This window comes from Mesoplodon densirostris, chromosome 11 (assembly GCF_025265405.1).
Source record: "Mesoplodon densirostris isolate mMesDen1 chromosome 11, mMesDen1 primary haplotype, whole genome shotgun sequence".
NCBI lineage: Eukaryota > Metazoa > Chordata > Mammalia > Artiodactyla > Ziphiidae > Mesoplodon > Mesoplodon densirostris.
Window position 1 is genome coordinate 5,618,550 of NC_082671.1, and position 13,762 is coordinate 5,632,311.

Sequence of the window (13,762 nt, forward strand, 5' to 3'; positions counted from 1 at the left end):
CCCTATTGTTGTTTTTTCAATTATTTGCTCTTATGTACTTACATGCTTGAATTAAGTTTTTGTCTGATTTTGGTTATTTCCTTAGGAAAGGTTGCTAGAAGTAGGAGGGCTGGTTCAAAGGAGGTGGACTTTTAAAGTTGTTGATTCCTATTATCAAACTACTTTCCCGAAAGCTGGTACCTAATTGATGGCTCAGCGGCCTTGCAAGGGACCTTCTGTTGAGGCTGCTGTGTGACTGACTTCCAGCAGACACATTTCCTCTCTGCTGCAGTTTCCGTCCCAGCTAAACAGCAGCGCATCCCGGTGCAGCCGGTGGGGATGCAGAGCGGTGGGTGCGAAGGCTGGGCTCCCATCACTGGGGGCTGGGTGGGCCTCTTCGCTCTGTACTCTACTTCCCCACCTGCCTAAGGGGAGAACAGATCTCTGATGCCCCTCATCCAACAACTGCAAGGATCAGATGCCACGGCTGACACGCACGCTGAGCCTCTTCCTTCACCCCGTCTCCCGGGGCCCTCTTAACACTTCTTTCACATTTGGGGGGCTATTGTGGGGTATTTAAAGCCCCATTTGTGCCCACTGCCAGCAAGTGTAGTCTGTGCACTTTTGGGGATGTAGAAGGGGGTGTAGGAGGGATGCCCCACCCACCAAGGGTCCCACCCACCAAGTTCTCCCCCCTCCCTTGGCCCAGGGCCCTTCAGAGGAGTGGTTTGTAGGCACGAATCGTAATCCAGGCCCAAGAATGATAACCGAGGCCAAGAAGTCCCCATGCAGGGGCTGGAGAGGGCTCGCTGGTACGCATGCCAACGCCTCACTCGGACCGCTCAGCTCTGAAGGCCGCCACAGGGTGAGGGAACTGTTCTAGAGGGTCCAGCGGCGGGCAGGGGGAGGGCTGAGGGGCCAGTTCCAAGGCCTGGGTCACAAACAAGGTGAGGAGCATCATCAGTGATCCAGAGGAGGACGGTCCATGTGGCCCCCTTCTCCGGGAGAACTCAGCAGGGAGAGCTGGTGGGGGGCGCAGGGATGGAGGGTGGGAGTGGAGCGTCACACTGTCGGGAGGGGGCGAGCTGATTAGGAACCGAGGGAAAAGCGATGGTGTGCAGACTTCCCCAGCAGGGACTGGCCTGCCGGGGGCGGTTACAGAACGGACCAGAAGAGGTACCATTTTTAAAGCATGTGATAGCTGACGCTAATTGCCCAGCAGAGGCTCAGTCCTACTCTATAAATGCAGAATCTGAATCAGAAAAAAACACATAGGGGCCAAGAACAGAAGGTGTTAGGAGAGTGTCCCCAGACCCCCGCGTCTCCATCATGACACTCGGCAGAGCAGAGAAGGGTGGTACCCGAGGGACACAAATTTGCTGCATCACCAGGCCTGCTGAGTCTGGCTTCCTGAGTGGCCTTGGGGCTCTTGGGCTCACACTTGAGGGACAAGGCACAGGGTGACCTACAAGCCACTGTGGGATGCACTCTTACCTCAGACGGGGTTTCTTTTCCGACGGGCTGCCCTCGGGGAGACGCAGGTGTGAGGCCCAGAGGTCGGGACGGCCCGGTTTGTCCCTCCAGCCCCTGGTTGGAGGCCTCCCCTTCTTCCGGGCATTTGCCCAGTGGCTGCTCAGAGCCGCCCCCCAGCAGCTGGGGCAGTGGGTCCTCTTCAATGGAGATGATTCTGCGGAGCGGCCGGGGGAGCAGACCCCCGGTCCCTGGCCCCTCTTCTGCAAGGGGGGCCCCACTCAGGCCCAGGGAGCTTCTCCTCCTCGGGACGCCAAACACATCTTCTTCCTCCTCTGACTGGCTGTTTTGGAGAAGAATGAAGAGTGGGGAGAATATTGTAAAATGTATCTGAATGGAAGCTGGGGGTCTGTGACAAACAGCTGAGGAGCACACTTTTGGGGGGGCAGAGAGGGGCCAAGAAAGGGAAAACCAGACCCAGCATCGTTTAGCTCATTCATTCAATGTCCTTATGATGAAGGTGAGATGAAGGTGAAGGTGATGATGAAGGTGAAGGGGATGATGATGAAGGTGAAGATGATGAAGGCAAAGGTGGTGAAGGTGAAGGTGAAGGTGGTGAAGGTGATGAAGGTGAAGGTGATGAAGGTGAAGATGATGAAGGTGAAGGTGATGATGAAGGTGAAGGTGGTGATGAAGGTGAAGGTGATGATGAAGGTGAAGGTGATGAAGGTGAAGGTGATGATGAAGGTGAAGGTGATGATGAAGGTGAAGGTGGTGAAGGTGACGCTGGCTCCCAGGTATTAAGCTAATGACAGTCGGCAACAGATGCACACAGCCCCCGTCCTCGTGGAGTGCTTGACTTAGCAGGGCTAGAGCAGTCATGACACACTCACTACACTGTTCCAGATTGTGGCAAGTGCCACAAAGGAGAAGTAAAGGTGTGAAGAAAGGAGCGTAACAGATGTGGAAACAAAGCATCCTGGGTTAACAGTCGGTGGCCTTTGCCCTGGTCCCATGCCAGCCCTTACCAGCTGTGTGTCCCCAGGTAAGACGCCAACTCTCCAGGCCTGTTTCCTCACCCTTCCGCCCTGCCCACCTCCCCAGTAAGCCAGTGCATAAACCAGACCTGTTAGGGAAGCAGCCCTCGGGGATGCAGGCGAGGGGGACCCCTGCTCTGGGAGGGACCCCGGCACGGCAAGCGTCCACCACCAGCTCAGGGTGGGAAGGAAGCCCTCCACCCGCTTCTCCTTCCTTTCTCCTTAGGATCAGGAGTGAGTGGCCTCGGAGGCCTGAGTGCACGTTTGCTTCCAGAAGCACCTGAGCATCCAGAACAAGGAGAAGCAGCAGGGGGTGTGGAGCAGTCGGGCCCCAGACGTGGGTCCAGGGCACGGGCTGTGTCCCCAAGGTTTGCGAGCAAAGGCCCCACAGGCCCTCCTGGTGCGGCCCCCTCTCAGGCCTTTATGAGCAAGTCGAGCTGAGGGCTGTTTTACGGGGAGGAACTTGAGTCCAGAATCGAAACACACACACACACACACACACACACACACACACTCGAGAACTAGAAAATAGAGCAGGATGCGGTGGCGAGGCGAAAGTGGGCGACGGACACAGAATATGCAGAACAGGGAAAGCCCCTTCACTTGCCCCAACTCCTGCCCCCCCCCCAGCTTCTAGCATTTCTGGCCCCTAAGGACCAAAAACAGGAAAAAAAAGAAAAAAATGAATGTATCACTGTTCTGAACTCTGGACACTTCTGAAAGATAAATTAAGGTATAATGCTTGCTCACAAAAGTGCTGACTTAGTTTGGATCCCTTGATATAAAAGAAAGGATTTGTAGCAATTCCAGGACTCTTACACTTATTTATAAAATCAGCTTTTTCCAGAAACTGACTGCCATCTTTCCAACAAATCTCTTCTACATTCTGACGCGCCTACTAAGTGCCTAGCCACTTCAGCACACAATTAGCGTTCCCATCTGCTTTCACTCTGCTCACACACACGAGTGCACATGTGTGAGCACGTGTTGTGAGCAAGTATGCACACGCATAGATGCAGAGCATGGCTTTTCAAAGGCCTTGCAACTAGAAAAGAAACAGACACTGAAATGACCCTCAATGAAGCGTTTCTTGGCAAAAGCTTCTTACTTGGGAAACTCTCAAGCACTATTACATTCTGGAATACCTTCAGCTTAGCATGACTAAGCTCCTTTTCGGTTTTGCCACCAAATGCTATGTACCAGCAGCAGACAGCAGTCACCTCTGACAAAGTCTGCGTGGGAATTCGGGGTTTGCAATTTATCATTTACTCATCAATTATTGTCTGTTTCCTCCACTCAGTTAGCAGCTCCATGAAAGCAGAGATGGGGGCTATTTTGTTCACTCCGTATCCCCAGCACATGGCACTGAGTCTTGCACACAGCAGGCACTCAGTAATGGATATGAAGGAGAGAACTCGTGTCTAATTGATCTTTGGAGACTTCACAGGACTCAGAGAATGTCAGGTACAGAGTAGGCAATCGGTCTCTGCTTGTTGGAAGCAAGTATTCCGTTCCGAGGAACCAACAGGTGAACTGCTGCTGTGGGAATTTGGCTCCCATGTTGTGTCTCCTGGTTCAGCTATTTAGAAGAGGAATTCACGGTGATCAGGGTCAAGGTCTTGAGCCATCAGGGACTGACATGCCCAGGTCACCTCCACTTGGCAGATTTATCTATTTCGTGCTTGCTGTCCTCAGGGTCTCCTGGACGAGCAAGGGCACACACTTTGTCCCGGGTTTGATACTTGGGGATCTGGCAGCCTCCACCCCTCTGTGGCCATCCATGGGATGAAGCACGTGCCCCAGAGAAGACAGGGCAGGGGTAGGGGTGGGAGGCTGGTGTGCCTCCTTCGGGGAGCAACGGGCCACCCCTCTGGGGACTTAGGTGCAATCGTGTGCTGTCCAACAACAACCAAGCATGTTATCCCTGAGTTAATTAAATATGACTTATTGAAAGGAGTCTGTCAAGTACAGGCCCCATTCTCATCTGTAAAGGACTTCAACGATTGGAGATTCCGTACTACACTCTAATTACCCTTCAGACTCACGCAGTCCCGTCCCTGAAAAACCAAGAGCATCCATTCTGCTCAACAGACAGCAGAGCCCGGCCCAGCACCCACTCCCTCCCTCTCTCTGACCCCTCGTCCTCCGACCCCCTCTGTCCCTCCCCTGATCTGCAGCCCCTCTTCAGCGCCCCCTGGCAGGAACAGCCTGTCCTAAGTGCTTGCCCTGCACCTAGCTGTCAGAACAGGAAGGCACGCGTCCTCCAAGACTCAAGGGGAGCGACAGTGGCTGACCCCAGGCTTCCCGCCAGGGCCAATCTGCACTCAGCTTGGGCTCAGAGCCTGCTCCCAACCTGACAAGACCAAGGAACAGGTAATGAATGAGCGGAGCAGGGATGCCTTACCTTCTGAGCATCCCTCCGCCATCCACGTATTTGCCGATCACAGAGCCAGATCGCTGCTTCTGGCTTGCCTTGGAAGCAGCTGTGTTTGCCTTGGCTGCCTTGTCTTTCTGTAGAAACACAAAATGGCCTCAGATCCACGCCTACTGATTTGTCCCAACGTTGGAGCAGAAAAGGGCTCAATTTCCCCACCTCATAGTTCAGGCTTGAAATAAAACTCTAAAGGAAGCAAGCGATGGCCTGGGCTCGTGCTAGCCCTCACCCACTCTTTCCTTTTGCTGTCATCTCTCACCATAATTCCTCCATCTCCTGTCTAATAAGCTAATCAAAGTTTCGAGCCTGGGGTCTGCCAGGTTACCCTTCCCAGGAGTAGTGATAATTTGCAAGAGGACAAGCTAAATGTGGGATGCATAGGAAAAATATTTATGGGCAGAAAAAACTCTGTGCATCTTTAAATCACACACACTCTTCAGTGGGGTTTCAATCCCTCTTTATTTCCAAACCCCCAGATAGGAGGATCAAGGAACCCAGTGCCTTGTCCACAGCTACGAAGCTAGGACAGGGTATTTCAGGTCTTTTGTGGAAGTAGGCTGGCTGTAGGTAAACTGCTCACATATCTGCAATGGAGAGACTGGGTGGAGTGGGGGGCTTACACCTGCCTCGCCAGGGCTCCCCTGACAGATGTTTTCCAGATAAGGGGGGGTTAGATCACAGGAAGAACCTCTCATTAACCAGCCAGCCCCGTGGTTCCTAGGGATCCTTCCTGAAAGAAGGAGGGGTTGCAGTGCTCCCAGGGCCCCGGAAGGTATGGCTGTGATCCCAAATTAATCTTTAATTGTGATGCGGCATGAACACGATTTTATCCCTCTTTCTTCTATTCCCCGCAAGGGTTCTTATTCCCTTAATTCCATTCCCTTCTCAAAGCAGAACGAGTTTGGCAGGTGCAGGAAAGCGAGGTCAAGGGATTAAGGTGACATTTGTTAGGAAGTTTTAAACTAAATTCAGTGTTACTTCTTAACAATTATAACCATTACCACCATCAAACAAACTTGCGTAGGCTTAAGCCTTGCTCTGATAGTACACAGAGACATGTTGCTGACAGCCAGCGGTAGAAAAGACACTGTGACATACAAGGTCCCTAAAGGATTTGCACTTATAAACTAGGTTGCACCGAATCCGGGGCAAACTAGCTGCCGTGTACTGACCACATTTAGGGCACTGAACAGCTGAGGGTCCAGCGCAAGACCTTCCTTTCCAAGAGTTTTTCACACACACAAAAATCCCTACAATATGGAAAAAAGGATAGAGATTCTCTTTCCTCATGTGATAACTGGGGTCATGGTCCAAGGAGGCTAATGATTTGCCCGAGGACACACGTGAAATTCATGGTGTGAATAATAATAATAATATTATAATTTTAATATAATATATATTTAATATATATATTATAATAATATTATTAAATATATTTATATATTTAATAAATATATAATTTTAATATAATAAAAATATTATAATCCTGATAATCAGAATGTCACATCAACCCATCCTGCCCGCCTTTTTCCTCCCTTCAGAGCTTCCACAGCTACTGTCTAAAGGGGAGGATGTTAGGGGAATGAGAAATCCTAGATTCTGTTTAACGCAGCCGGAAGTGAAATTCTTTAAATAAATACAGGATTTTCGTGCTATTTGGGAAAGTATGTAAGTGTGGCAATCAGGTTCAGAGAAGCATCGGTCCCCACGGGGTAAAAAAATTCTACATAAAATCAACTATGTAAATATACATTTTTAATTCTTTCTACGACAGTGTAAAAATGAAAAATTTTCATCAAGCGATCCAAATGTTAATGAAGAAAAAAACTGAGCATTTTGGTTTAAAAGTGATGGTGCCATTTCAACTGCACCGTCTCGTGGATGGAACCATCATTTCTACATCCAAGAAACGTGGGACCGTCCCGAGTATTCCAGTCTCGTGGTGCGAAGAGGAAAGTGTGTCACTTCACGGAAAATTAACACACTATGACCCTATAGGTCAACCTGAGTTTTTACTATTTTCAAAAAATCTTATGCCACTGTCCTGCCCACACAAAAGAGTGACCAGATTCCAAGCCTCAGGATCTTCTTGGACCAGTCCCAGCACAGGTCTGGCTGCCCCTGGGCCCCAGTCTTTGTCTTCCCCCAGGGGAGGGGGCACTGGCCAATTACCTGAAAACGTATGTCCCGTTCATCCCGAAGATGCTTGTTCCTTTCCCTGTGGATGGAAAAGGGGAATCTATTCAGACATGGGGCTTGCAGTCAACAGATGCAATAGCATTGGTTTGACGGTCAGATGGGTACAGAGGAAGGCCGGGCATGGAAGGCCCGGGGAGGGCGTGGAACCACTTTCCTTAGGGATGGTGGCTAAGGGCAGAGGGTAATTGTGTATAAGTCAGGTCAGAGGCAGGGGGAGAGACAGAATGGCCTTGTGACACCCAGGGCCCTTCAGGACCCTGCACTGGTTCATCTGATCACTAAGGGAGCCTTCCACAGAGCAGACCGGGTGTTCCAGCTCCGCCTTGAACTTGCTGTGGGCCCCCCCCTCCTCTAAACCTTTCATTCATGAGTGCATGTGTGCCTGCATGCCTGAGCCCGCACTGTGTGCCGAGCACGGCTGGCTGTCAGGGCTCCACCAAGGAATGGAAGAAAAAGTTCCTGCCCCCAGGGCATTTGTATTTCATTGCTATTGAGAAGAGTAAAGTGGGGAAGAAGTGGTATAAAGAGGGCCAGAGATGGAGGGGGGTCAAAGAGCACCTCGCTGAGGAGGTGGCAACTGAGCAGAGGCTTAAAGGGTGCGGTGGGGTGAGCCCAGCAGGGATGGGGGAGAGGGTCACAGGCAGAGGGAACGGCAAGTGAAGGGCCTGGGGTTGGGAGATACGTGGTGCGCATCCAGGGGAACGGAAACGAGGGAGTGGATGCTCAGAGTGAGGTCCGAGGAAAGATGGGGGAGGTGGGGCTCTGCCATCCCCTGCCGTGGGCCATTGTCAGAACTCTGAACTTATCCCAATGAGATATGAAGCCATGGGGGGTGGGCTTTGGCCGAGGAGTGTCCTGACCTGACTCAAGTTTTAAAAGGAGTCCTAGAAACTCTGTGCTAAGAGTGATGTGCTGGGGACAAGGATGGGGCCCTGAGAACTGGCCCATAGTTTAAGCAACATGGAGGTCATTGGTTCCACGTTCAGGGGAGAAAAAGCCTGGTGGAGGGCTGAGAATGTGAGGCTGGGAAATGGAGACGGCTGAGTGTAAATGGAAACAACTCTTTGGAAGTTCTGTTGAAAGTGATGAAAGAAATGGGAAGTAGCTGGATGGGCCAGTGGAGACAAGAGATATTAGACAAGAAATATTCTAGCACATTTGTCCGTCTCTCCCAAAGAGAAAAAACTGACAGTAGAGGAGAGAGAGAAGAAAGACGGGAGTAGTTCTTGAGGAAGGTGGGATCTAGTTACAGAGCACGAGCTGGGGGCTGGCCTTGGCTGGCAGTGAAGGCAGAGGTGGGGGGCAGAGCACAGGGGGAAGGTCTCAGGATGGTGCTGGCTGCCGTGAGGATGGAGAGGAGGCGTTAGGGCTTCAGCGGGGGACTGAGTGGACCTGGGGACGCGGTGCAACCGCAGAATGCACTCGAGGTTACGGTGGGAACTTTATCTACCAAAGCGTGAGGTTTAGGGGATGGCCAGGTGGCCTCGGGGTGCTTTCCAGTTTTGTGACTCTCTGACCCTCTGACTCTCCCGGCCAGTGGCCTCAGAACCATCAGCACTTTTGAAGGGGAAGAGAGGGCATGGCAGCGGTCTGACCCTTGTCATGGCAATGCGGCCGTGCTCTGGCGCCTACTGTGTGCAGGCACTCGGCTACGTGTGCTGCCTGCACCCTGCGTGTTAGACCAGAGGCGGGCTGGACTAATGTCCTCAGTCCCCCAGTCCTGCAGGAAACAGCAGGAATGTGTGTGGGGTTGTTTTGGACCAGTTACACATTTGATGGGCAGGCAGGCACACAGCCAGGGCCTCAGGACAAGCTCGTGGGGGCAGTCGCGGGGTGCGGGGAGGGTATCTTATAAACCCTGAGTGAAGGGAGCTCCTCCTGCCACAAGGACCCTCCCTCTGCGGGCAGTGGCATCAGCAGCCTTGCACCTGGGTGAGGACTTAGGGAGCCCCGGACTTGGAAGAGACGCCTTCATCTCTTGTCTCCTGGAGCATCTCCATGCAGAGGCTCCGACAGGCAAGGGAATGTTCTGCTCTGTACGTGTGTCCTCTGTCCTTCATGGCACCGCCCTGTAGCGACGGCCGTGCACAAGTCACCCAATTCTCCCCGGAAGCCTGCGACACAGGCATGTGCAGGTGGTTGACAACTGCTCAAGGTTGCACAGGGGATGAGGGGCAGGGCTGAGTCTGGAACCAGATCCAGCTCCAAAGTGCACATTCCTACCAAGCGCCCTGAAACTGCTTCCATGTGCCCCCATTTCCCTTAGGACGGCAGCCCCTCGCCACTGGGTCACACCCCAGCTGTGGTCCTGATCCCCCCTCCCAGTTCCCGCTGTCCTCCCACCCCACCTGCTCCCAGCTCTCTCTTTCTCTCCCTGATGCCCGTTTCCCCTGGCTCTCTGTCTCTACCCGGAGATCTCACTGTGGAGGAAGAGTCTGCCGTGGGCTCTCCCGCCACATCTGGGCTCTCCCCAGCTGGCTCGGGGACCAGGTGACAGCACAGCAAGGTTCAGGCTGGGATTCTGCACAGACGCTGGTCTCCATGAAAAAGACCCACAAGTGTTGGCAGGGTGCTGCCTTGTCATCCTCCCCTGAGCCTTCACACTGAATCCGCCCCTGTATTGTTTTCTAAGTACAATAGAAAAAAGGGAAAAAACCCAACCAAACTCGTTCTTGTACGTCTTATTCTCTGCCTTCACTAAAGCCTTCCTGAGAACCCAGACCTTCTCTCACAGGGATTAGAACTTGGCCCCTAAGAACCACTTCCATCTCCCTGGCCTTTGGAATCACATCTTGAGGGAAACAAATCTGAAATGCATTCAGTTTGAAGAACTTTTCTATTTGGTGGCATCAAAGATGCCAGATGCAGTGATTTCACCTTGCTTTCAAATTAAAACAACAACAACAACAAAAACCTCAAAACCTTCAAAACGTACCCAATTCAAACCCACCTGCACTTTAAAAATCAGGACCCACATTTCATCACTAATCCCCAGGAGGTGTTTGACAGGCAGCAAGTATAGTGACTTAGAAAGCTCAGAGGCAAAACTGAACATTCCATGTTTCCCCACGCCCGTTTGGGTTTGGTTGTTTTTTGGGGGGGATAATCCAAACCAAACCCATGAGCTTTGAATTCACAGGTAGCTTAACAGGCTGAGGACACTCCTAACGCCCTTCCTGCTGCTCTGTTGGTGATTCATTTACTCATTCAACGAACATGAACAGAATACGGCAGAATAAAGACCATCCGCCAGCTGTGGACTCCGTTCCGGCTCTGGCAGCGAGCGTCTGGGTCACTCTGGTAAATGACTCCATCTCTCTGACATCAGCTTCCTTGATGGCTAACCCCTGTATTAACAGCTGACCTGCTTCCCAGGTTTTGTGGAAGATGAAGGAGATACTACCTCTGGCACGGACGAGATGCTCCATAAATTCAGTTCTCCTCCCACCTGAGCAAGTACCGTGCCAGGTACCAAGCAGGAGGCGGCAGCGCCTGCCTGCAGAGGTACCAGCTGGAGAGGGGGGTGGGCACCTGTGTCAATGGACCAAACATATGGAGAGGTGGTGCTCAGTTGTCGAACAGTATGTTGGGGACCAGGGAAATGTGGGCGCTCCCTCAGCAGGCAGGGAAGACTCTGGGGGTGCCCCTTCCCACCCAAGGCTCTGGGATGCAGACGCACCTTAGGAAATCCAGCTGTTTCAGGAGTCCTGACTTCTCCCGATGCAGAATCTCCGTGACGCGGTAGACTTCCCTGCAGGGGATGCAAGAGGGCAGTGATGAGTGACATGGTGGGGAGGGGGTGCTACCAGGGCACGAGGCAGTGATGAAGTTGGACCTGGAAGGTGGTGCCCGGGCTGGCCTTCCACTGGAGAGCACGGCCTCGTGCAGGGTTTATGGCCAGGTCTCACCAAGTCGTCTCAGACACCTTATTTGGAAGGTGAAATGATCCCTGTTTTTTTGTTTGTTTGTTTGTTTGTTTTGTTTTGTTTTGGTACGCGGGCCTCTCACTGTTGTGGCCTCTCCCGCTGCGGAGCACAGGCTCCGGACGCGCAGGCTCAGTGGCCATGGCTCACGGGCCCAGCCACTCCGCAGCATGTGGGATCTTCCCAGACCGGGACACGAACCCATGTCCCCTGCATCGGCAGGCGGACTCTCAACCACTGCGCCACCAGGGAAGCCCGATCCCTATTTTATAGACACAGATAGTCAAGTAGGTTTGATAACTCTCCCTGGCAACCCAGGACTGAGTCAGGGTCCTAATCTAGACCCCCGACTCCCTGTCCCAAGGATACAGCTTGATGATGACTGCACTGTTTTCTCAGGCTCCCAGTGGTCCTGCCCCGCCCCCACCAGAGGTCAGGGAATCAGAATCAATACTCTTCTCCAGCCCAACCTCGGAGGGTGAGAGCAGAGGTGGTGTTTCTCCCTCCCCCCGTCCCCCCCATGCTGGTTTACTTTGTTTGCAGGAGCTACTGAAGACCTATCTTTCCTTCCCCACTTTCCCCCAACAGTCTCCAATCTGTTCCCGGAGATCTGGAATTTCCACTGTTGCACATTCATTTCTTTGACTAAAATTTCTTATCTCTAGCTACAAAGCAGAGATTTAATGTATCAATCATAATCCGTCATTTACATCACAGTGTGAGCATGTCAATCATAAGAGTTTTGAGGAAGGGGAGAGAGAAGCTGAGACATACACAGGGTGGCTGGAGGGCAACTCAGGCTGCGAGGCAGGGGGCTTTGTGCGCTTTGTGTACATCTGTATCCTCGACACAGTGGCTGGCTTGGAGGTGCCGTCAACAAAGAGCAGTGGGAAGAGAAAAAAGAGAGAAGGGCTAAAGGAGGGGCGGGGAGGGCAGATGGCAGGGATGGAGGGAGGAAGAGAGCTGGAAGCGGGGAGGGGGGGGTTAGGGAGGAATCCAGCACCACTCAGAGAAGAAAGGAAAAAAGTAAAGCAGAATGGGGTGATGTTGGAAAATAAACCTTGCTTAACTGCACAGTTTTGCTTCCATCCTTCCCTCTGTGCCCTGCACCACAGCTCAGAGATTTTAAATCTCCCCCACGCTTACTGCAAAGGGTCCCATATTTCCAAGCCACAGCCTAGTAAGTGCGTCACTGCCACGGGCTGTCAGGGCTGCCTGGACTGTGCACAGGCTGAGCTGCGTAAGGACGGTCCCCTGGCAAGCCCATCCACATCACCACGAGCTTGCTGGGGCCACAGGACTCGCAATCGCCTTATTCCTTGAGCGGTATCTGTGGGGTTTTCCCCTTTATAGCAGAATTATAAAGTCAGTTTGCGACAGTAACAGACTGTCTCAAATTCCAAGTTCACCTCAGAAAATGCTTATTAAGTAACAGAACTTCTCTGGCTCCTGCAGAGCTGCAAACTCCCAACATTTTATTACCAATTATATTTAATGTCAACTGGAGGGAAAACAATGTCTTCCCTATTATCCAACCTGGGTCCCTAAACACCATCTGGGACGCCTGGTGAGCACAGCTGTCTGCTCTCAACCTGGCGCCCTGGAAGCTCAGGTTGCCTGCGTCCGGCTTTGGGGCTCCACCACCCCCATCCCAGGTCCTGCTTCTTCCTGGGGCAGCCGGAAGCAGAGGGCTTTCCCCGCTGAGGACAGTCACTCACACCGGAGACCTAACCTAACGGGTTCTCACAGTGTCTGACCGAGGGGCCAATTCCTCCACAACAAAGAGGACCTCACTCCAAGCCTCCTCTGGCCCTGCTTACAAGGCACCAGGGACCTTGGCACCGTGCACACACACATATACACACACATACGTGGTATGTATTGGTGCAAACCTACGTCTGTTTGTCTAGTAGACACACATCTATCTAAACATGCACACATATGTATATTCAGATAGATTTTTTGTGTGTTAACAAATAGAAAAGCATTTCTGCAAAAAAAAAGGCACTTGGATATTTGACTAAAATGACCTTGAAAGTCCTTCTAACCTAGATGTTCTACAAGTTTATGTCTGGCTAACAGGTGAAGTGAAAGGAACAGAACTTGCCATTTTACGGTACTAACTGGTGAGAGGTTTATGGCTGCTGGGAGGGAAGGGCTGTTGGCTGTGTTTTTATGAGAAAGAAAGAAATACGGAGCGTTCTCCAAAGGGTCCATCAAGGGAAAAGCACAGGCAAATGTAGAACAGTGTGCTGTCGCTTTGTAACTGAAGTGTGAGAGTGTGTGTCTGCGTGTGTGTGTGTGTGTGTGTGTGTTAATGTGTCTCTGTGTGTCTGTGCCTGTGTGCATGTGTCTGTGTGTCTGAGTGTGTATGTCTCTGTGTGTGAGCGTGTCTGTGTGTGTGTCTCTGTGTGTCTGTGTGTGCGTGGGTGTCTGTGTGTCTCTGTGTGTTTGTGTGTGTGTGCGTGTGTCTGTGTGCGTGCGTGTGTCTGTGTGCGTGTGTGTGTGTGCGTGGGCACATGTACAGAACACTCTGGAAGGACCCACAAGGAGCCAGGACTGGTGCCCTCTGGGTGACGGGAGGCTGGGAGTCAGGGGGTGGGGGGCAAACCTCTTTCAGCCACATTTCGTGCCTTGTCATAAACCACCTCTCCCCCAGACACAATTAACAAAATAGAGGTGCTGCCTTCCAGCCGACCTTCATCTTTATATTGTCTCCC

At 52.1% G+C, this 13,762-nt stretch overlaps 1 protein-coding gene across 1 annotated transcript in view; it reads right to left on the bottom strand.

The window, feature by feature from the left end:
* The window catches only part of CRACR2A (calcium release activated channel regulator 2A), a 109,340-nt gene that overhangs the window by 22,108 nt on the left and 73,470 nt on the right, over positions 1-13,762 (bottom strand). The window contains exons 10-13 of the mRNA XM_060113714.1: positions 10,799-10,870; positions 7,093-7,138; positions 4,891-4,997; positions 1,474-1,792 (exon numbers count right to left, since the gene is read on the bottom strand). Of these exons, the coding sequence (XP_059969697.1) occupies positions 1,474-1,792; positions 4,891-4,997; positions 7,093-7,138; positions 10,799-10,870 (544 nt within the window). The remainder of the gene's footprint in view (positions 1-1,473; positions 1,793-4,890; positions 4,998-7,092; positions 7,139-10,798; positions 10,871-13,762) is intronic.